Raw genomic sequence first — 22,573 nt, forward strand, 5'->3', positions numbered from 1 at the left:
CATGTACCAACAATTCCTAATGACATCGCAAAAAAAAAAACAATTCCTGATGAATCGTTTTGTGGACGCTTTGGTATGCACAAACCCTTGTTTTTGCACGTCCCACGTGTCACACCCTTCTGGTCCGGGACATTGAAATTCGGGTCCCATGTGTCAGACACACCTCAGTCGACTATCCTGCTGAGTCCTTTGGCCCAAGTCCGTCCGTTTTTCCCCACCCCTCCGATCCCAAACCATGGCTACCACCTCCGGCGGCGGGGCCGCCGGCGACCCCGCTGCGTCCTCACCAGCGCCGAGCCAACCACAGCATCCGACACCCCGCATCTCTCACATCGTCCGCACCTACCTCGACCTCTCCTCCAATTCCAAGAAGCGCCGCGCCGCCCGTAAGAACCAGCTCAAGCCCGGCGGCGTAGAGACTTCCGCCGCCGGAGAAAACAAGGGATGCGGCCCCTCTGGGGCCGCCTCGTTGGAGCATTCGCGGCTGCTCCGGGAGCTGGGCATCCGGGTCTCCCGCTACACGAACGAGGAGCGCCGCGATATCATCACCCGCTACATGCAGAAGCGGAGCGGCCGCCAGGGCGTTAACCGCGCCGCCGCTAAGGTGGGATTCTTTGTGACGAGGTCTGGTTTGGGGGCTAGTTGGACTGGGGAGGTCATGGTTGTCAACTTAATTACTGCTGCCGCTGTTGCCTGCAGGTCCCGTCGAGGCAAGCCCTGGCGGAGCGGCGCCGGAGGAGTGCCGGAGGGCAGTTCCTCGGCAAGGAGGACCCGCAGGTATAATCCGTGATGTTTTTGGGATTGCACATTGCAGGCAGGGTAGTGTAGCGGTGCCGGTGCGCTTTGCTTTGCTTTGCTTTGCCATCATCAAAGTTTCTGTTTTTGGGATCTGAAATTTCCCCTTTTCTGTTTGAGTTTCTAGATCAGGGAAAGTATGCGGGTGCTTGTTTATACTATAATCGTTTATACAAAGATGAGATTATATAGGCGTGCTTGTTTCTCCCAGACTGCAGATAAACCTGAAGAGAAGGCAGAAGAAGAGCCAGAATTGCCACCAGAAGTTGTTGCGAACGCTGGAGGAGTGCCCATAATTGGAATGGTCTTCGAGAGTGAAGAGAAAGCATGCAAGTATTATGTTAGTTATGCAGGAAATGTGGGATTTAGTGTCCGAAAAGGATTGTGGGATAAAACAGCAAAAAGTGGCAGTAGATCAAGGTTTTATGTCTGTTCCAGAGAGGGCTTTCGCGCAAAGAATTTGCCCAAGAGACCTTGCCCGGAGACGAGGACGGGTTGCCCTGCACGATTTTCTATCATGTTAACGCCCAGTGGAAAATACCGAGTGACAGAATTTGTGCAGGATCATAATCATCAGCTTGCTGGTCCAATTGATATTGGAATGCTGAAGTCGCAAAGATTATTGTCCAAGGTTCAATCTGGAAATGGAAATGCCATAAGCATTCCTTCAAGGTACAAGAATTATCTTCGGACCAAGTCTACAAAAGATATGAACGCAGGGGATTTTGGAGCTCTTACAGATTATTTTCGAAGTATGAAGAGTGATAATCCATCTTTTTACTATGCCATCCAGGTGGATGAAAATGACAAAGCTGCCAATGTCTTCTGGGCTGATGCAAGATCAATCTTCGACTATCATTATTTCAGTGATGTGATCTGCTTTGATATGACCTACAAACTGAATGACTACAGCAGGCCACTAGCTTTGTTTTTGGGTATGAACCATCATAGGCAAATGGTCATATTTGGTGCTGCTTTCCTGTATGATGAAACGGCTGAATCTTTCAAGTGGCTTCTTGAGACCTTTAAGAGTGCCATGTGTGGGAAACAGCCAAAGACAATTTTGACAGATCGATCTGCTGCTTTGAAGGAAGCGCTAGACCTCGCTTGGCCTGGTACAGTTCACCGTTATTGCTTGTGGCAAATATACCAGGATGCAGCTAAGTCCTTGGCGCATGTTTTCTGTATTTCAGAAGAATTCACGCATGATTTTAGCCATTGTGTATTTGATGTCGAGGATGGCCAAGAGTTTGTTGAGACATGGAATGTGATAATGGAGAAATACAACCTTAAAGAAAACAAATTGTTAAATGAGCTTTACGAAGGCAGAGAAAATTGGGCCTTGCCATACGGCCGACAAATATTCTCTGGGGACATTAAAAGCATGGTACGAGCAGAAACCTTAGGCATAAGGATGAAAGAATACTTGGGTTGTGAGAAAGAGCTGTCTCCTTTTTTGAAGTTTTTTGAAAGTTCAGTTGAGAAGAGGAGACAGGAAGAGATACAAGCTGATTACCAAGCCAGCCAAAGGGAACCAAGAACACCTCTGCCACTGCTCTGGCAGGCTGCAAACTTGTATACACCAATAAATTTTGAGTTATTTAGGAAAGAGTATGAAGAGTGCATGGACTGTATGGTTTACGGTTGCGGCGAGTTCGGCTCTCTTTCAGAGTATATGATTACTGTTAAAAACAGAACGAAAGAACAACTTGTGCGGTTTGATTCATCAGATGGCACGGTTGCATGCACTTGTAAAAAATTTGAAACTGCTGGAATTTTATGCTGCCATATATTAAAGGTATATGAACTGAAGAATGTTAAAGAGATCCCCCCACAGTATCTTCTTAAGAGATGGAGTAAAGATGCAAAGTTGGGGACCGTTCATGAAATCGATGGGTTTAGTTTTGACAGTCATATAGGATCTTGTGTTCCAGAGCGTTATGCAGCTCTTTGTCGTTTGTTCTATAAGATTGCTTCTAAGGCTGCAGCGAACGTAGAGACATTTTCAATGGTCGCAAGCCAGTCGGATCAACTTAATGAAGGAATTGAACGAACTTTGCAATCAACATTAGCTGCTAAGTCATCTATTGTCCATTCCATCAAGGATCAGTTAACTCGTATGGCTCAAAATGATTATCCCCTTGGTAATAGCAGTGAGGCTCAGAAATCTACCGGAAAGAAGATGAGTGAAGTTACTCATCGTGGAAATTGTCAGGAAACCAATAAAAGGCAGAAACAAAGAAGAGGTGTCTCTGCAGTTTATTTCTTTATAGATGTGAACTCTTTTTATACACTTGTACATGTAAATTTAAACATTTTCTTTTGCATGCTATGAAAATAGGGCATTCTGGCGAAGCAGCTGCAGGACCAAGGGAAAGGGAAGTGAATGTTACGGATCAGTTCCTACCAGATCAACTAATGCAGGTGAATTCTTCAACATGAACACACGATTCCTATTATTTTCATGTGGCCTTGTGAATGTGGTTTGGCTTCTCTCTGTATTGTGCAGGGACATTATGTACTTGGCCATAACTTTGGTATTAGTACCTCACAGAACATTCGTGACGATTTGAACCAATTTGGTCAGGTTTGTGTTCATCTCTTGATAACAATGTATAGTCGTGTCGATTAGTTATCAGGTTTATCAGGTTCTTGTGGGCATGCAGGCTTCTGCAGTTCCAATCCTGCAACAGCAGCCATTCCCTGGGAATGGTCCACTAACCGAAACCCAAGTGAGTTGTTTGGAATCAGTGATTGTAAAAGAGAAACTTATGTTTGATACTCCCTCCGTCCGGAAATACTTGTCGAAGAAATGCATAAAAATGAATGTTCTAGAACTAAAATACATCTAGATACATCCATTCCTCCGACGAGTATTTTCGGACGGAGGGAGTATCTTTTTGAAGCATTTGACCTTTCTTGTCCACTTAATGAAGTAGTAATTGTTTAATTCTGAAGTCCGGACTCAGGTATGGTTCATACCGTTCTTGATGCCGTAGTTACTGAAGTGAGCGTAAATCTTGCAGGCCTATACTGGTGACATGCACGCATTGCAGTTCATCGAGACGAATCCCCAGATCGACCATGAGAATGGAGAGGAGGGTCAGTCGTCGATACCGGTGTGGGATTTTCTATGATGTACGACTTCACATCACTTGTGTATACCACTACGGCTATTACTAGTGATTTCCTGACCGCAACCTGTCAGCCTGTCCTACATTTGCCACCAGGTTTGAAGAACGTAGAACCACTACTGAGTTTCCATGATGAGTTTTTTCTGCCGTTTGGCTTAGATAACTGCCGTTCAGTGTAATGCCCTGAGTGCAATCCCAAAGGGATCTTTTGTATGTAACTGGCTGCCTTGTACGTAGTACGTACAACATTTGGCTGATTGCCGGAATGCCAAAGAAATGTCAAAACTGTATTTCTCATATCCTTTCCCAGCACTCCAGTTCTCCAACATCTGCTGGAATATGGATTGTGAAAAGGCAAAAAAGAAGAAAGACCGAAACTATTCTTTGTTGATTCACAGTGATCAGCAGTATCTCCGGTAACAAGAATGAGTTTGTAACAAGCCAATTCGGCGAGCATGTACGAACACAGCAAAGCCGTAAGAGCCAATTTGGCGAGCATGTACACAACACAGCAATGCCGTAAGAGACAATTTGGCGAGCATGTACACAACACACAAGAACCTTGCTCCAGGGTGCCCTGAAAAAGCAGGCGGCATCAGACGAAGAACATCTTGTCCCTGAGATCCGGGTGCACGCGCAGCTCCGGGAACTCGACGGCCTGGAACTGCAGGGACGCCATCCTGCTGTCGCAGTAGTCCCTGCCGCGGTAGGCCGCGATGTCGGCGTACTTGATGGGCGCCGTCAGCGACACCGGCTTGGTGCAGCGAGCGAACACGAAGCACATGCTGTACACCAGCTTCTGCAGGTCCACGCGGTTGAAGCCGTTATCGTCCTCCAGCATGTAGTAGTGCGTGGGCCGGCTCGTCCCGTGCAGCCCGTCGTGGCTGCAGAGGAAGAAATCCTCCTCCTCCGATTGGTCGACCACGACGGTGTCGACGACCGTGCCAGGGAGCACATTGCCATTCGTTGTCTGCAGCTCATTTTCGTCCTTGGGGAACAGTCGCGTGTGGTGTCGCTTCTTGGCCACGACCACTGTGATCGTCGGCGAGTAGTCGTCCTCGCAGATACCTTTCTTCATGGACACTAGCTCCTCCTTGCGGACCATATCGAACTGCTCGTCGCTCACGCCATCGCGGAAGTAAATGATCTTGTCTGGCTTGAAGCCGCCGTTCCTCTCCTTGTAGACTTGGATGAGCTCCTTACACATGGTACCGAGGTTATCGATCTTCTCCTTGCGGCCCTTCTGGGCATGGATTCTCGGCACGTACTGGCTGGCGCTAGGGCAATCCATGGACGCCACAACAGCTGCTATCGACGGACTCACCGTGTCTCCTGGAGGCGGGTGGTTCACGTCCGCTCCGATGAACATGAAGCGTGTGCCAGCCACCATTGGAAGCTCGTGAGATAGCTGCATGTTGCTTCCTCCGAGCTTGCTGTTGATCTTGAGGGCAAGGTTGGACAAGTACTGGTCCTGGCCCTTGCCTTCTTTGTTCGCCAGCTGGGTCAAGAGACACTGGGTTTGGATCCCCAGCTCTATCTCGCAGATCAGCTTCAGCGTCTTGTACCCAGGGTGCAGCTCAGACATCGGGCAGAAGAGGAGCTGCAGCTTCTGCCTCTTCTCCTCCGCAGCCTCCTTCGCTTTCCTGAGCTCCCTACGTAGTTTGTCCGGATCAGATAGCACCAACATTGCTGACTTGTGCACAAGGCTTGGCTCATAGGACATGGTAATACCAAGATTATTGCACTTGCTGACAATCTTTGCAATAAAGGCATCCCTGAAAAGAGTCTCCTGTCCACTGAAATCGAGCACGCCCCAGCACTCGAGAGACTGGCCTTCAAATATTTTGTGATCCTGGAGGTTCCACTGGCGGTTAGCAAGACGAATACTCAATTCTTTAGAGCCACCCAGTTTTAGCACTGGGGGGAGAAGGATCCTGCCGGTCACTTCTGTCATCTGTGTATCCAATGAAATCTTGAATTGCTCGCCTCTGTTTCCTCCTCTGCAAGTAAAATGATCATTAGTACCCCGTAATAAAAATGAATTCCTTTCAGTAATTATTCACTAAGCATCAGATCCTTTTTTGAAGAAACGCAAAGATCAGTTCCTTCCAAAGAAAGAAAATGACAGCAAATACTTAAGTAAGAATTACGTAAGTGGGCAGTGAATTGAAAAATATACTGATAACACAGTTAAACTTCAGATTTATTTCACACACATGTTCTGCTGTAGAGGTATTGTTAACACAGAAAAGAAAAACTATTGTATCAAACTTCTAGCAAATTATATTGCACTGGAATTACTTTCTAAGCAGCAAGTAAATTATGTGATATATTAGGTTTCTAGACTGAAAAAAGGAAAGAATGGATGGCCATGCGTATGCAGAAGTAGAAGGGTGCCCAAACACAAAATAGTTACCTGCAAGGCCCATCCAATCCATCATTAACCATTCGCTCAATCCTAATTTTCCGCTCATCTGATGGGGGTGGCCTCCTCGGTTCCTGGCTGGAATCCTTGGGATACTTCTGACATCTATGAAGCCTACAAAGCTCAATCGGGACATTGTTTGGCTTGTCCGTTCTCTTGCTCAAAACCAAGCATGGAAGCATCTTATACTGAATATCCTCCCCGTACTGCTGACGATAATACTGAACAAGCTCCCAACTCTTATCTACTTTGAACTCCTTGAAGGTTATCTGTTCAGCATTTTCAGCCGTCAAGTCTTGAACCTTGTACTTCCGAACTGTCGGCGCATCCCTTTTTCCTTCAGAGGACTTCTTCTGGTAACTCACGGTAATACACAGGCCTCTGAGCTGACTCTTCAAATATTCCCACTCTTCCTTGTCTAGAGCTGGACTACGGGGGTTAAGGTGGTTCCTTCTGCCAAAGCGCTTCAGCAAGTGCTCAACAAGATCCAGAACACGGCTTTCAGGTTTGCAGAAGTCCATAACTGAATAGTCCACACATAAGACTAGCCCTTGCTTGGTGGGTTTTAGGGTCTGCTTCGTTCCCCCTAGAGCTTGGACATGAACATGATTGGAGTCCTCAAGAACTAACCAGTGTGGTGAATATAACGTCTGCCCAATGATAATCTTTTCATAGCTGGAGGCTTGACGGACAATGACATCAAGAGCCTGCAAAACATTCCTAGGCACATGCTCATCAGAGGGTAACTGCAGCTTGTCCTTGAACTGTAGTGAGGCATTGTAGGTCCGTGACCGAACTGACACAAGGAGGGATAAACCTTCTGGCAGTTCGGCAAAGGAGTACAGATTGCCCTTGCCATCAGAAGCAACAGCTAATGAATTTGGAGACTGCTGAAGCATCTTCAAGAGTTGAACCTTTACAAAATTCTGATCTGCCATGGAGAGCTCCAAGTCTCCTGATGCCTCTGGAGAAACTTGGGCGAGCTTGACACTGTAGTGAAAGATACTTGATTCCCCAAACTTGATGCTAAAGTGGTTCACCCAAAGTTTGACTTCTACCTCTTCAATGGGGCCAATTTTTCTGACTGAAGGGAGGAAAAACAACAGTTAGAAACAGCAAAGTTTTACACAAGGAAAGCAGTAACATAGAATGCTTGTCAAAGAGGGGGACTGTGGGATAAAAAAAAACTACAGTGTCTCAAATTAAAATGCTGAAGTAAATGTAGCTATAAGGAGAGGAAATCACTCAACGTTTCCAAGTTCAGATAGTAGATGGCCCCCTGCACTGCAATTTCATTTTAGTTCATACCCTTGCTACTACAAAAAGGTACCCCCAAAAGGCCAAAGTTCTTATCCATGCTGACTCCAAACCATAGCATGAAGCAACCGATCAATTGATGCATGCATGCAAGCCTACTTATGAAATAAAGCATTCCTAAGAAGAAAAAACCCGAAAGAATCAGATACAGTGAAAACCGAGGCTTTCTTGTCTTCTGATGAAGGATTCGGTAGTTCACCGATGTTATAAATGTTATGAAACCACATGGTGACATACCAAACTACTCAGGTTCCTCTAGTTCTATCTGACAAGATTTCCATTTATCTCATGTGATGTGCATCCTATCAAACAAACATCTGCCATCTCAAAATTACGGAACAGAGTTTACTAACAACAGTTTTAAAGTTCAGTTAACATAGTTGAGTTCATCACCACATTATCCTCACACTTTTTCAAGCAAAACAGGACTGTAATGACCCTATCAAACTAAGAATCAAACGCTTCCTATGGATTCAAGACACAAGAGAATAAGGGGCATCAATAGCTGCCATAAGTACAGCTGTAATACAGACAATGCACCAAAGGGAACTTATCATACAGGGAGATAATCAGATAACTTTCATTCCTATTCACTTCAACCTATAAACCTTGGAGCACACATAGGCATTCGTAATACTACAACCGAACCGTATGAAACATGGGAAAACGCATAATCATGAGACAATGCAGGCATGCAGCACACGGAACTTATCATACAGAGAGACAGTCGTCATTCCAATATATCTAGATCCATAAAAATTGGAGCACATTAGGGCATGCAAAATACTACAAACAGAAACATACAAATACAAAGCACATTATGATGACCATGATCAAAATAAGAAACAACCTAAGATTACACCAATGCAAATGCTACTCTAAATCAGCATGCAACCAACAAAACTTGCAATTACAGGCCCGTAGTTTCAAACAAGATAGCAGTCCACGCTACTAGAACAGGGATGCCTGGACAAACTCGCCTCAGTCAACCACATGTGTGAAATTAAACAGCGATACTCTAATGACTAAACATCACGAAATCATTGATCACTTGATCGATCAACCCCGCCCATGTTTCGAACATTTCAGAGGAACGAACGAATCATGTCAGAGTTCACGAGGCTCGCAAGTACAATCAGGATACAGTACTACAAATGGTGCCCCCAAAAGGCCCAAAGTTCTTCTTCATGCTGACTCCAAACAATAGCATGACGCATTCATGCAAGCCTACTTGTGAAATAACAAATTCATAGAAAAATCCCAAATAGAATCAGATTCAGGTTTTTACTGGTGAAAACTCTGATGCTTTCATGTATTCTTGATAAAGGATACAGTAGTTAAATGATATCCTAAATGTTCGGATACAGTAGTTAAATGATATTCTAAATGTTCGAAACTACAAGGTGACATACCAAACTACCAAGGTTCCTCTAGTGCAATCTGACAGGATTCTTATCCCATATGCTCTGCATCCTCTCAAACAATCATTTGACATCTCAAAGTTGCAGAACAGAGGCTACCAACAACAGTTTAAGAGTTCAGTTAGCATGCAGGCGAATTCAACACCACATCTTCATCCCAGTTTTTCAAGCAAAACAGGATTGTAATGACCCTATCAGAGCTAAGATTCAAACGCTTACTATGGATTCAAGATACAAGAGAATAAGATGTATTTACAGCTCTAATACAGACAATGCAGCAAAGGGAACTTATCAAACAGATAGATAATCGCCAATCCTATTATCTCGATCTATAAACCTGGAGTTCATAATACTGCAACAGAACCGTATAAAACTTCAGATACTGCGTAATCATGGACCAGAAACGAAATACGAAACAATCTGAGATCACACCGACGCAAATGCCACTCCAAAATTGCAATCACAGGCCCGTAATTTCAGAAGGTAAACAGCACGCCTGGAGAAACGCATCGCCCCTATCAACCACATACGTGAAATCAAACAGCGCAGGCCCCTGTTTCGAACATTTCAGAGAGGAACTACGGAATCATGCCAGAGTTCAGAAGGCTCGCATGTAAATCAGGGAACGGCGCTTACCACCAGGTCGCGACGGGCTCGCCACCTCCTTGGAGGGGATCTTCTTCGGCGACGGTGTCGCGGCGAACTGCTGGGGGTACTTGTCGCGACGCCGCTCTTCTTGCGGCGCGGGGTAGTACCCGCACGAACCGCGCCCTCCTCCGTGCCATCTGCTTGGGTAGTAGTCCTCCCCTCCGCCGCGGCCCTGGTATCCTCCGTAAGGCCCGCCGACCCCGCCGTGATCTCCGCCGCCCGCGCCGCGACCCTGCTCTCCCCCATGGTGGTACGGGTCCCGAGGCCCATTGCTTCCCGAACCACGCCCTCCTCTTCCTCGGCTTCCGCTTGGATCCCCGCCGCCTCCGCCGGGGCTCTGGTATCTTCCGTAAGAGTTGTCGACCCTGCCGTAGTCCTCGCCGCCCGGGCCGCGGTTCCCGCCTCGCGCGTAAGAGCTGGCACCTCGGTCGCGGTCCGCGCCGCCTCCGCCGCGGTACTGGCCTAGGCCGCGAGAGGCGCCTCCTCCGCGGTTCTGGTCTCCGACGGGAGTCGAGCCGCCTCCGCGGGTCTCGTCAACCTCATCGCGGGGGCCTCTCCCGCCGGCGGGGGGAGCCGCTCGGCCGCCGCCGCGGCCCCGGTTCCTGCCGCCTCCGCCGCCCCTCTTATCTCCGGAATCTCTCCCTCCGTCGCGGCCTCCGCCGCCGCCACCGCCTCGTCGGTTAGCCATCTCCACGCCGAGGTGGGGCGGCCGAAGCAGCGGCCGATTGGTGGAATTGGGTTGGGTTTTGGGGGGATTTCCCAAACTTGTGGAAGGGGGGGGAGGCGGGGATGGAACGGCTCGGCCGTTGCGAGTGGGACCCGCTACATATAGCGGCGCGAGCCAACGCGAGACGATTTTTGAGGCGAAATGTCGTCTTTACCCCCCTGGTTTTAAGCTAGCAGGCTACCAGTTTCGAAAAAGCCCATTTGCCTGCTGCCGCGCGTCTCGTCGCGTACACACAGACCGCTTTTACCATCTTACCCCTCAAGATCCTCTTCTTTCTTTTCTCTTGTCGAAATAACCCTCAAGATCATCATCGATGGACTTCTTTCACTAAGTGTGCTTGCCATCGTTGAATAATTGTCACTGTTTCATGTTATTATGTCATTACTGTATATGTATTTGTTGATCGACATTTATAGTTTTATTGTTTCTTTCTGGAGTTGGGTTTGGATCTTACCAAAGTAAAATACATAGTAGGTCATTCAGCTTGCGTCAAAGGTCATATGGTCCTATGATGTTTGGTCTTCAGAATACCTTGGTTTCTTGGTAACGCATAAGAGAATCGTGCCTTGCTTCATTAAGAAAAAGAGTCGCGCTAACTGTCACACGTGTGGCACGAAGGGAGACGCACCACACGTCTCTAATGTAAACAGATTGCCACGTCATCGCATGCATGCATGCAGGAATCTTTTTGGATTTTCAGTTTTTAAAATGTTTTATCTCTTAAATGAAAAATCCGATTGAAAATTCGTTTTCACCATTAAATCCCTCGCGATGAGATCTTCGAAACTAGATCCCATGTTGATATGTTTTGATGAAATTTTTTTTGGATTAAAAGTTGCCATGTCTATTACATATGAATTGCCATGAAGTTTACACTGAAGTTGCCATGATATGTTTCAGCTATTTTCTTCTACATTTAAAAATAAATTTTGACATTTATAAAACGGGGAATTAAGAAACTAGACTTGCCATGAACCATAAACTAAAATTGCCATGATACATGCACGTAAAATTGCCATGGTTCATACAAAAATTAATTTTCATGATCAAAGTGCTGGAGTTGCCATCATCAAAATACTAAAAATGCCATGATCTACAAACTAAAATTGCCACATGGCAACTTTAGTTTAAGCCCTATGGCAACTGCAGTGTAAACATCGTGGCAACTTCTGGCAAAAAAAAATTTCGTCGAAACATATCAACATGGGGTCTAGTTTTGAAGATCTCGTCGAGACGGATTTAATGGTGAAAACGGATTTTTAGTTTGCTTTTCTATTTAGGAGGTACAACATTTTTAAGCCAAAAATCAAAAAAAATCTGCTGATGTCATCTATTCATACGTGGCAAAATGAGTGGTGATGGAGACGTGTGGACGATGTGCAAACGCCCACACATGTGGGCGTTAACATTTCCGAAGAAAAAAGGAACAAGTACGTCAGGTTACATAACAGAACAAAAAAGACGGGTGGATTACTCGTGAACATCCACACATATACACTCACATTGTTTAAGACACCATGCTTCCTTTTTTTTTGCATGAGAATAATAGGTATTACTCAAACCAGGCCATCTCGGTCTCTGTTACAAGGTTCTAACAAGAAAGTTAGACCTGAGCCTAACCATACTGTAGTTCTGGGCTCACTCCTACCATACGATGACATTGCATCACTAGCACAATTATGAGTAAGTTTGGTGTGAGTAATACAGATTACACGATCTATTCGCAGTCAATGTTTGTCGTAATCGCCCTTGCGGGCACTAAGATGATGTCGAAGACTCGCCAATTTATATCCTTCCAGGGAGAGTGCATGGTCAAAAAGAGGAGGGAGTTTAGTTGGAGAGGTAACACGGCTAGCCTCTGTCCACCATTCCGCTAAATCGTCATGAGGAGAAGGTGTGGGTTTTCTCATCCCCTAACTTGCATCACATTGAACCAAACAGGTTGGGCATAGGAGCACTAGATAAGGAGGTGGGAGATGGTCTCTAGCTCCTGAAGGCAAAGTGGACAACATGGCACGTGAGCCAGGCTCCTCTCGAGCAGTCGCTCAGAGGTCCAGCAGTGAATCTTGAGCACAACCAAGCAAAGAATTTTAGTTGCAACAGGGCACAAGAACCCCACACCTTCTCCGCGCCAGGTATGCTAGTCAAGCTAAACAAGAACACACGATAGGCAAATTTCCCTGAGTAGATACCCAAATCTTTCCACATACACCAAAAAGAGTCAGCCCGACAAACATCAAGTTAGCTTGCCACTGGATCCAAGACCACAATCGCATATCTGCATAGTCATGGCGAGAGAGAAGGGACCTTTGAAACGCCTAATCCACTTGCCGAGGGGGATCCTTTCATGCATGGAGCACATAGAGCAAACAACCAAAGACACCGCATGCACAATATCTGAAGCATTCACAACGGCCACTGTATCCTTAATCCATCAGTCAATCAAGAAAATCAAGACACGCCCATTGCAGAGCATGCAGATATTCGACACATAGAACAAGGCAGTCGAGTCAGACGGAACATGAACCAGCTGGCCTGCCAAAGATGCTCTGATCAGTCCTCGAAAGCTAAGAGTAGTGCACCCCTACCGCTTCATTGAGCAAGCCAAGATTATGGATGCCTAGCTGACTCGGCTTCGTCGGCTGATAGACGATGTCCCAAGCAACTTTGCAATTCATCGGTGTGGCGATGTTCTCCTCGATGTGGATGACTCTTGTCAACGACAACTCATTGATGTTTGAGATTGCTATTTCTTTCTCTTGAATATGCACGAGTGTGCATATCATCTGAGATTGTTATTTATTACTACTTGCAAAGTTTATTGTGTAAAACTAAAGCTGTGACACTTGTGGTAAGCAATCTAAACAATTCAAAAAAATATAGAACTCGGCCCATGTGAAAGTTTAGCACCATAAAAATGTGAAAGAAAATGTCAGTATTCGACTTGAAAGTCAAGGGTTTTCTGTTGACGAAAAGGCAGGGCCCGGCGTATACATATACTCCTCCCACGTCTCCCGGTTTTCTGCTCCCTCCCTCCCTCCCTCCCTGGCTCCCTCCTGTCCTCCCACAGCCATGACACCTCAAAGGCAAAGTCGCGGCACGGGGAAGCCGGCCGGTGGGTTCGGGTTCTCCATCGCCGGCGACAGGCGCAAGCGTTTGGCGGAGTACCCCTGCGTGTCGCGCCTCCGGCAGCGGCTACTCCTCGTGTTCCTCTGGAGCCACAAATTCCGCCAAACCCTTCGAGCGTGCGTACCCCCTGAAAGTGAAAATCCCCACTTAATTGTTCTATTGATTTGATTTCTAACGCCTGGAAGCAGTGGATTTGTCTACGACTTGCCTGATACGAGTACAACTAATTCGTACGTGCATGCGTGCAGGTTCACTGGTGAGACGGACGCGTTCATGGACGTGCTGCATCTGCACAAGCTGGCGCTCCACGGCCAGTGGAGCGAGGCCATCAAATACCTCTCCCGCTTCCTGCCGTCCGACCGTCCGCTGGGCGTCCACGGCCGCGCCCTCCACCACTTCCTTCGCCTGCACAAGGCCATCGATGAAATCGTCGCCGGCGAAAAGGAGGCCCTCTCCGTGACCGCGGCCGTCAGTCTGTGCTCGGCCCGCTTCCCTACCCGCAGCCCTGCCCTCACCAAGCTCCGCACCATCTTCTCGTCCCTCATCGAGTCCAAGACACTAAGGTATCATTCATCCCAGTGACCCAGTCAGTTCATTGAGCCTCAAATATATGTCTGCCTATATGAATTGCTTCTGTCCTTGAGTCTCAGATATGAATATAGATGTATCGTCTTTGGAAATTCAGGGATTCCGTGGACTTGATGCGGCTGAGGTGCGAGGCCTCATCGATCATGCATGGCTTGGTTACTCAGACTTCAGAGCTGAAAGACCACATGCGCCCGTGCGGCGGACCGATGGATCCCCACAACGTACTTCCCCTCGGATTCGGCCACGCTAGGCATGCCGCTGATCCCTCCCAACTTCTTCTTGGCTAAATTCTTTCAGTAGCCAGTGACCATCAGTTTGATTGCCGAATCTGCTGTAATTTTGCTAGCACTAGTTTACGTCGGAGGCGCCACCTGAAGAAACAGGGCGGCCACGTCCCGGCGTCTGTGGTTGCCGGGCTTTATCTTCAGAAGAAGAAGATGTATCTGCATCATAGAGCTTCTTTGCACAAACTGAAATGCTCTTTAGTTCTGTTTTTTCCCCCAACTCTTGGTGGTACTCTGACTAATTATAGCTGTGTTCCGTGCTTTGTGCAGGCTGCCCTCTTCGACTTCAAGTGATCGCTCTCAGGGGTTAACGAGGGGTATTCTGCCTCCTACCTATTGTGTGTGTGCTCTGCTTATTAATAACTAACATGTTTTTTTTCTCCTCTGTCTCTCAATGCCAGAAGCCTCAGTTAAGGCTAAGGAATGGTTGGTGGAACTTGTTGGTAAAGAACTGCTCTCTGCTCTAGCTCTATTTTCTGTTTTTACTTTATAACATAATGTCAGCAATAGCAACTGGTAAACTTATCTCATCTTCAGGTAGAAGTGTGGAAGCTGGTAAGCCGCGTCAAGGGGATTCAGTTCAATCGACATGTAGCAGAGGTAACTTCCACTCTCTTCTCATCCACTAAAACTTTAGCTCGACCCCATTTCAAAAAAGCATTTAGTTTAGCTCTGTTGATAAGAAAAGGATTGACTACAGCTTGGTTTAGAAATTGTTATACTTGCACGGCCTTAACGTTTAGATCAAATGTTTTTTAGCGATGACTTAGAAATAGTTACAGTTTTGCTATTTCGCAAGCTGTTTCTAAGTCGATGGTAACCATATTGACAACATTTGTTGAATCGTTCTGGGCTATACAGTGTTTAAAATTTTGACAATATTTCAGTAATTATGGTTGGTACAAAAATAGTTTTATCTCAAAGGCTTGAACTAGACTCAAACAAAATCCAGGATCAACATTTGATGAAAATTGTTTGAAGAAATCTGAAATAATTTCCTGAACTTTGAAATCTTGGTCATTCACCGCGGACCGAAGTACTCTCAAGACACTGTTTTTTTCTGTCCAGTGCATGTTTTACCCTTTTTCTTACATAAGTTGTCCTATCTACATTTGAAACATTTTTGTCCCGTAAGTTCTCCATGGTTTTCTCTCAGATGCAGAGGCCGGGGGTGAGCCTCCTTTTCGAAAAAGAAAAGTTCTCCATGGTTATGCTTTTGCCAGTTACTTCACGGTTTACGTACATATTTGATGTGCACAATGAGCCTCATCGTGTTTGATTATAGTTCATCGCACTTTGCTACCAACTTGCTACCGTTTCTCACTGTTGAACTCGTTGCAGGTGCGCCTGGCCATCAGATTAGTTTGGTTACCCTTCCAAGGCCGGCTGGAAATTCTCGCTTCAGACTAGTGACTAATCTTGGTAAATTAGTTCAATACCCGCAGTTGTGTATGAACCGATAAAACCTTTATCGAGACAATTAATCCTGTAATTGTTTTTTTCTGTTAGAAACATCAAATGTACCAGTGAAGGGGTTATGTCTTCATTGATATTTACTCTTTGTGCCCTGTAATTTTTGTATATATTCTCATCAATAATCTTCGCATTTTGAAATTGGCAGCTTTAGTAAAAGAGGCAAGGGAATGGATACTTTATCTTACTGGTAAACTAGACTCTGCTTTGCATGCGTTCAGTTCTGGTGCATGACACTATGTCAATTGATGAGTGACGAGCTTATTTGATCTTCAGAGGAGCGTCTGGAAGCCTGGCCGGAGATGCCATATTTCAGTGAACCAGGTAACTTGTCAATAGTCTTTTATCCACCGACTCTCAACCATTCATCTAGATTGGATTTTGAGAGGCCACAACAGCACCGTTTATCGGCGAGAAGTTATCTGCTGTCATTTATAAATTCTAATCGACCAAGTCGGTGTCGCAGGTGCTTTTGCTTCTCGACTCTCACAGACTATTCCTGATGCCTTCACAAGGCCTGTTTAAAGTTCTTCGATCTCACCAGACACACTAGCAGGTTAGTTAGTTGAAACTCGTGCCTTGACATTCAGCGAAGACTGTTGTTGTGAAGTTCAGATAAAAGTGCAGACAAAATAAAAATAAAAATGGGCGCACCAGTTTCCTGCTTCGCCTTTGGTCCTTGAATTTTTTGATTCAAGGGAGCTATGCTCTGATGATACTGTAAGCGAGGGATCATAACCAGTGCTTTTCACGTGCAGGTATTGGTGATCTTCTGAGTGTAAAATAGGGTCTAGCATATTGTACATGTACACATATTTATATACGTATGTAATTGTATTCTGATCATCTATATATTGAGACGTGAGGCTGGATGTTAGCCACCCACGCAAAACTCTAAACCCCGATTCCCTTTACTCGTGCTTCGTCATCTCGCCATGCTTCATCCAGTGTCCGTGTTTCGTCGTCGCAATGTCATCAACCGTCTAGGTCACCCTACCAATAATGTGGTCACTTTCATTGTTCGGAGTCATGATCTTCCCTGCTCTAGTTCAAATACTTCACCATTAGTGTGTGATGCATGTCAGCGTGTTAAGAGTCATCAGCTACCGTATTCCACGTCTTATCATGTCACTACTGTACCTCTGGAATTAATACATTCAGATGTTTGGGGTCCCGCTATTGCGTCTTCTGGGGATACAAGTATTATGTCAGTTTTGTTGATGATTACACGCGCTTCATTTGGATTTATTTGTTTAAACATAAGTCTGATGTTGAGCAAGTCTTCTATAACTTTCAGACTCATGTCGAACGCCTCTTGGATTGCAAAATCAAGGCTGTTCAGTCCGACTGGGGTGGTGAATACCACAAGCTCCATCGCTATTTTCAACGCAGGGGCATCTCTCACCGTGTGTCGTGTCCACATACATCTCAGCAGAACGGTATTGCCGAGCGCAAACACCGTCATTTGGTCGAGACCGGCCTTGCCTTACTGGCACACTCGTCTCTCCCACTCCGGTTTTGGGATGAGGCCTTTCTTACGACGTGTTATCTCATCAATCGTATGCCCACTCCGGTTCTCAAAAAAGACACGCCTCTGTTCCGCCTGTTTCATGTTCAACCCAATTATTCCTCTCTCAGGATTTTTGGGTGTGCTTGCTGGCCTAGTCTCCGCAAGTATAATGCTCACAAGCTGAAGTTCCGTTCGAAGATGTGTGTCTTCCTTGGCTATAGCCCTCTGCATAAGGGCTATAAGTGTCTTGATCGCACCTCGGGTAGGATCTACATCTCTCGTGATGTTGTTTTTGACGAGTCAGTTTTCCCTTACTCCAGCCCAGGTGTCTCGGTTGACATTGCCTCCATTGAGCATGCTCTCACTTTTCCATCTAATGAACCGGTTTCGGATGTCCATGAGCGGAAATACGACCTGTCCTATTTGTCACCTGACTTGTTTTCTGCAGATGCTGCTCTAATTTCTTCCCAGGAACCTGTCACCGCACCTGTATCCACCGGCGCGATCGACGTGCATGGCCCCGACGTGCATGCCATGCCTCTCGAGGCAGCCTCGTCGGCCTCGCCCGCTGGCGCGACCGCGGGCACGATTGGCCGTTGTGTCCCCCGCCTCGCCTGGGTCGGCCCAACACGCCTCGCCTACTTTGGTTGTCGTCGAGTCGCCAGCCGCGTCCTTTGGGCTGCCGTCTCCGCCTGGATCTCTCTCGTCGCCTGTTCGGCCCAGTCCGACATGTCACCCCGGCCCGTGTCGCCTGTTGCTGACGATCGTTCAGCTGCGACACCACCGGCCGGGTCTCCTTCGTCGCTGCCACCTTCTACTGGCGATGCAGCTACCGGGCACACTATGGTCACCCGTCACCGCGATCATACGCGTAAGGCCAAGACATACACGGATGGTACGGTGCGGTACGACCCTCGTCGGCGTGCATTCTTCGCCGCACCCACTTCTCATCGTGATGCTCTTGGTGAACCGGCTTGGCGTGCCGCCATGTCTGAGGAATTTGCCGCCCTTCGTCACACAAACACATGGGTGTTGGTGCCTCGGCCTCCTGGTGTTAATATTGTGGGTTGCAAGTGGATCTTTAAGACCAAACATTGTCCGGATGGTTCTGTTGACAAGCACAAAGCTCGCCTCGTTGCTCGCGGTTTTACTCAACAGCAAGGGATAGACTATGGAGATACTTTCAGCCCCGTGGTGAAGCCTACCATGGGTCGTCTGGTCCTGTCTCTCGCCGTCTCCCGCGGGTGGTGTCTTCGACAGATTGATGTGAGTAATGCTTTTCTTCACGGATTTTTGGCCGAAAATGTCTACATGCAGCAGCCCCCCTGGCTTTGAGGATGCTCATCATCCCTCTCATGTCTGCAAACTCCAGAGGTCCATCTACGGGCTCAAACAGTCGCCGCGTGCCTGGTATGCTCGGTTGAGTCAGCGTCTCTCACAGCTTGGCTTTGTTCCTTCCAAGGCGGATGCGTCCTTGTTCATATTTTCACATGGTGCTATTCATATCTACATGCTGGTGTATGTTGATGATATTGTGATTGCCGGTTCTACACCTAATGTGGTGGATCGCCTTGTGCATTCCTTGTCTGCGAGTTTTCCCATCAAAGACTTGGGCAGGCTGGAGTACTTTCTTGGATTGGAAGCGTCCTTTCATTCAGGGGGCATGACATTGACACAGAAGAAGTATGCACTTGATCTTCTTCATCGCGTCAACATGGAGAACTGCAAGTCCACTTCCACTCCACTTGCTACATCCGAGAGCCTCTCGCGTCACAGTGGAGCATTGTTGAGTATCGATGACTCTTTCAGGTACCGCAGTGTAGTTGGAGCACTGTAGTATCTGACACTCACTCGTCCAGATCTCTCCTTTGCTGTGAACAAAGTGTGCTAGTTCCTGTCTCAGCCTACCGAGGTTCATTGGGAAGCAGTTAAGCGTATTCTGAGGTATATCAAAGGTACGCTAGACACGGGACTACGGATTTGTAAGTCCAGATTTACTGGAGTCAGTATATTCACCGATGCAGACTGGGCAGGTTGTGTTGATGACCGGCGTTCTACTAGTGGCTTTGCTGTATTTGTTGGACCCAATCTTATATCTTGGAGTTCCAAGAAGCAACCTACGGTCTCGAGGTCTAGCACCGAGGCAGAGTATAAGGCATTGGCAAATGGCGCGGCTAAAGCCATTTGGATAGACACAGTTCTCACAGAACTTGGAGTCACACGGCAGCGCACACCCATATTGTGGTGTGATAACTTAGGGGCAACTTACCTGACGGCGAATCCAGTGTTTCATGCTCGTACCAAACACATTGAGATTGATTTCCATTTTGTGAGGGAACAAGTAGCTGTTGGTAAACTGGAAGTCAGGTTTATATCAACTGATGATCAGTTAGCGGATGTATTTACTAAACCCGCTACTCGACAGATGCTAGACCGTTTTAGAACCAATCTGAATCTTGTATGTAGTTCAGATTGAGGGGACATGTAAAAATAGGGTCTAGCATATTGTACGTGTAAACGTATTTGTATACGTATGTAATTGTATTCTGATCATCTATATATTGAAACGTGAGGCTGGATGTTAGCCACCCACGCAAAACCCTAAACCCTGTGTTTCAACTCTGAGCCCTTGAGGGAGCCGGTAAACACATCCTTAGCCGGGTTCCGCCGGGCTCCCTTCCTCGGCAACCAACGATGAGCTCCATGCCAAATCTTTCCAGTCTGCAGCCTGTAGGAATGTATCTTCAGAGCTTGTTTACATAGGCATGTGCTAGTGAGCTGATGAGGAGAGAACCGGTGCTCTCTATGTTGAATCCGTCGTGCTTGTCTTTACTTTCTGACTATGTGTGAATATGTGATTGCTCTGAGTTCCACCGGAACACCAGCGGAAGGTATGATCTTCAGTAGCATGGTTGGAAATGGAGGAACTCTTCAACTGCGTGCTGCCGGTCTTGCTATGTCCAAGTCGACAGAAGGGTGAAGCTAATTGGTACAATATGTTCGCAAAATCAACAATCGATAGACTAATCTTTCCCTGACGAAGAGAAAATTCCACCATTCATATGAGGAGACAAACAAATTCGCACTGTTCTTCAGATCATGAACTGCACACGACAGCTCATGAAATGAACCCGATGTTCTTAGAACTTCGTGGAATTTCATCACAAGAATGTGCAACTCAGTATTTCAGCAAGAGTATGCCAAGCCGTTGTGGCTTGCATATCAGACTGCAAAAGAGGTCATAAACCAACACAGCTAGCAGTTTAAGACACAGACCTAAAGCGCACACACACACACGATGACACAGCCAGCAAAACGTTTCAGGTTCAAAGTTAAGACCATAGGAAGCAGTTTGGAGTTCTTTTCATCGGTCTCACTCGCTTCTTGGCCTGGAAGAATAATTGAAAGCTACCAGTGGAACAACAAAAGCACAAACGGATGAATAAACACGATGAAGGAGAAGGCAACCAAGTTGTGCCGGTGAGAATTACTCTGACCACATTTTCATGTCCGCTGCTGGCAAAACATCATGTACCTCCAGATAATACTAGGCAACATATTAAACAACAGATAGGAGAGAGGTGGTAGTACTAATTCATCAAATGATAACAAATGATGTTCTGACTATGAAAATTTGGTACAGAACACAAGGAAACTAATTGACACAACAGATGAAGTTCCCAGAAAAATGACTCCACCACAGACTCTGCAAAAAGAATCAGTGGAACCCCCCCACGAAGAACCCGCACACTTCTTTAACATCAGCCAGTTCATATACTGGATCACTGGCACTCCTGGGAATTTCGTGTAGGCTCATCACTTCATCAGAAAAACAGTTGCCATCGGACTGAACTTGGGTAGCACTCACAGCCTTTGTTTCATCGACGATCGCATTGTTTGCAGCAGTATCATCTGCACCTTCATCGTCCCTTGTGGAGATGGGTTCCGTAGCAACAAGATGTGTGACTGCACAATGAACCAGTAACAAAGTCAAGCAAACACGTCGTCTTTTTAGCACTTAATGATCAACTAGACGTATTGGCCAAAAAGAACAGAAATTGAGATTACCTGCTGCTACAGAAGGCACACCTGAATGACCAACACATGCCAGACCTTTCATCTTCTTGAATTTGGGTCTCAACCTATCGAACAACCCAAGAATTGTTCCCACCTTTGTTCCCATGTCATTGTACATGTCAACTACTTCATGCACTTCATTATCAATCTCTGTGAATAGTTCTTCGGCACCTTGCACCTATGTGTGAAAACTTAAGCATTAGTGCCACAAATAATCATGCCAGCTACCTCACCAACACCCAAATTAGAGTACAATATTTCACAAACCTCTCTTTGTAGATCTGGAAAGGAATACTGCGTATCAGCATTGAAGGAGTTGCCAGCTGCTGCGGTGGAATCAACCCGTTGCCTCTTCCCACCAGCCTTTGCTACTTGTGCAGGTTGCTTCCCAGCACTCAAATGCTTTATGGTTTTGAAGTATTCAAACAATTCTGTAACATATGGGGAACTCATTCCAGGGCACTGTTCTAGGTGCAACTGAATGTCTTGGATAGTTGCTGAACTGAAGACCTTCAAGCTGCAAGCTAGACACCTGAATGTGGGTTTAGTCGCAGACTTCGATTCCAGAGAAAAAGCAAAGGCCCACAAGCCATCCCTCTTACGAGGATTCTTGTACCTGATTAATAGACAATTTTTTTTAGAAGATACATAGTACCAACTGGCATGATGGTAACGAATTCAGTACCAAATCTGACATATATCAGCGTCACTTACTCAATCTCCTTGGGCAAGTACAGTCTCATATAATCATTTACCACAAGCTTTGTCATAAGTAAACTGGTGTATGGGTGATGTGATCTGCAGGAACATAAATAATAAATCAATGTAATTGATTAAACTGAAGAATTCATCTTAACAGTTCTCATGTCACAATCACTACCTTTGCTTTGAGGTGAGACAGTCATTGATGTACTTCAGGCCATCAGATAAGCTAGAAATGCTAGCATTCCTGAGAGTACCTGGTCCTTGCTCAATCATTTTCTTGAAGAGGCTCACCATTTGATCTCGGAAATACACTTCAGCATCAGCGAACTTGTTTTGGTCA

The 22,573-nt window shown here is 46.3% G+C and overlaps 4 protein-coding genes across 4 annotated transcripts; 2 read left to right on the forward strand and 2 right to left on the reverse strand.

Annotated features, from left to right (window-relative positions):
• Positions 1-222: 222 nt before the first annotated feature.
• LOC119365339 (protein FAR1-RELATED SEQUENCE 5-like) lies at positions 223-4,226 on the forward strand. Its single transcript, XM_037630959.1, has 7 exons — positions 223-604; positions 700-777; positions 1,007-3,041; positions 3,137-3,219; positions 3,305-3,382; positions 3,462-3,527; positions 3,822-4,226. Exons 1-7 carry the CDS (start codon positions 236-238, stop codon positions 3,930-3,932), a joined length of 2,820 nt encoding a protein of 939 aa, XP_037486856.1. The 5' UTR covers positions 223-235; the 3' UTR covers positions 3,933-4,226.
• Positions 4,227-4,306: 80 nt separating this feature from the next.
• Positions 4,307-10,453, reverse strand: LOC119365338 (protein argonaute 2-like). The gene is made up of 3 exons (XM_037630958.1): positions 9,729-10,453; positions 6,346-7,438; positions 4,307-5,929 (listed from the first exon to the last, which is right to left on the reverse strand). Exons 1-3 carry the CDS (start codon positions 10,426-10,428, stop codon positions 4,525-4,527), a joined length of 3,198 nt encoding a protein of 1,065 aa, XP_037486855.1. The 5' UTR covers positions 10,429-10,453; the 3' UTR covers positions 4,307-4,524.
• Positions 10,454-14,299: 3,846 nt separating this feature from the next.
• On the forward strand, positions 14,300-16,840 carry LOC119368180. Its single transcript, XM_037633503.1, has 9 exons — positions 14,300-14,623; positions 14,739-14,785; positions 14,870-14,911; positions 15,006-15,068; positions 15,810-15,890; positions 16,090-16,131; positions 16,218-16,265; positions 16,408-16,497; positions 16,700-16,840. Coding segments are annotated over exons 1-8 (384 nt in total). The 5' UTR covers positions 14,300-14,621; the 3' UTR covers positions 16,467-16,497; positions 16,700-16,840.
• Positions 16,841-20,976: 4,136 nt separating this feature from the next.
• LOC119361082 lies at positions 20,977-21,981 on the reverse strand. Its single transcript, XM_037626457.1, has 3 exons — positions 21,796-21,981; positions 21,520-21,706; positions 20,977-21,417 (listed from the first exon to the last, which is right to left on the reverse strand). Exons 1-3 carry the CDS (start codon positions 21,979-21,981, stop codon positions 21,170-21,172), a joined length of 621 nt encoding a protein of 206 aa, XP_037482354.1. The 3' UTR covers positions 20,977-21,169.
• Positions 21,982-22,573: the final 592 nt, after the last annotated feature.

The sequence above is a fragment of the Triticum dicoccoides genome, chromosome 2B, assembly GCF_002162155.2.
Source record: "Triticum dicoccoides isolate Atlit2015 ecotype Zavitan chromosome 2B, WEW_v2.0, whole genome shotgun sequence".
NCBI lineage: Eukaryota > Viridiplantae > Streptophyta > Magnoliopsida > Poales > Poaceae > Triticum > Triticum dicoccoides.

What these genes read in the sequence shown, in the direction of transcription:
- LOC119365339 (XM_037630959.1), top strand. Translation starts at nt 236, where the DNA reads ATGGCTACCACCTCCGGCGGCGGGGCCGCCGGCGACCCCGCTGCGTCC. An exon ending in AAGGCAGAAACAAAGAAGAG is followed by an intron (nt 3,042 to 3,136) that starts GTGTCTCTGCAG and finishes CTATGAAAATAG; the next exon opens with GGCATTCTGGCGAAGCAGCT. An exon ending in TACCAGATCAACTAATGCAG is followed by an intron (nt 3,220 to 3,304) that starts GTGAATTCTTCA and finishes TGTATTGTGCAG; the next exon opens with GGACATTATGTACTTGGCCA.
- LOC119365338 (XM_037630958.1), bottom strand. Translation starts at nt 10,428, where the DNA reads ATGGCTAACCGACGAGGCGGTGGCGGCGGCGGAGGCCGCGACGGAGGG. An exon ending in GAGCCCGTCGCGACCTGGTG is followed by an intron (nt 7,439 to 9,728) that starts GTAAGCGCCGTT and finishes TCCTCCCTTCAG; the next exon opens with TCAGAAAAATTGGCCCCATT. An exon ending in GGATTGGATGGGCCTTGCAG is followed by an intron (nt 5,930 to 6,345) that starts GTAACTATTTTG and finishes TTTTACTTGCAG; the next exon opens with AGGAGGAAACAGAGGCGAGC.
- LOC119368180 (XM_037633503.1), top strand. An exon ending in TCAATCGACATGTAGCAGAG is followed by an intron (nt 15,069 to 15,809) that starts GTAACTTCCACT and finishes AACTCGTTGCAG; the next exon opens with GTGCGCCTGGCCATCAGATT. An exon ending in CAGACTAGTGACTAATCTTG is followed by an intron (nt 15,891 to 16,089) that starts GTAAATTAGTTC and finishes TGAAATTGGCAG; the next exon opens with CTTTAGTAAAAGAGGCAAGG.
- LOC119361082 (XM_037626457.1), bottom strand. Translation starts at nt 21,981, where the DNA reads ATGAGTTCCCCATATGTTACAGAATTGTTTGAATACTTCAAAACCATA. An exon ending in TTCCAGATCTACAAAGAGAG is followed by an intron (nt 21,707 to 21,795) that starts GTTTGTGAAATA and finishes TTTCACACATAG; the next exon opens with GTGCAAGGTGCCGAAGAACT. An exon ending in TGTGCCTTCTGTAGCAGCAG is followed by an intron (nt 21,418 to 21,519) that starts GTAATCTCAATT and finishes TTCATTGTGCAG; the next exon opens with TCACACATCTTGTTGCTACG.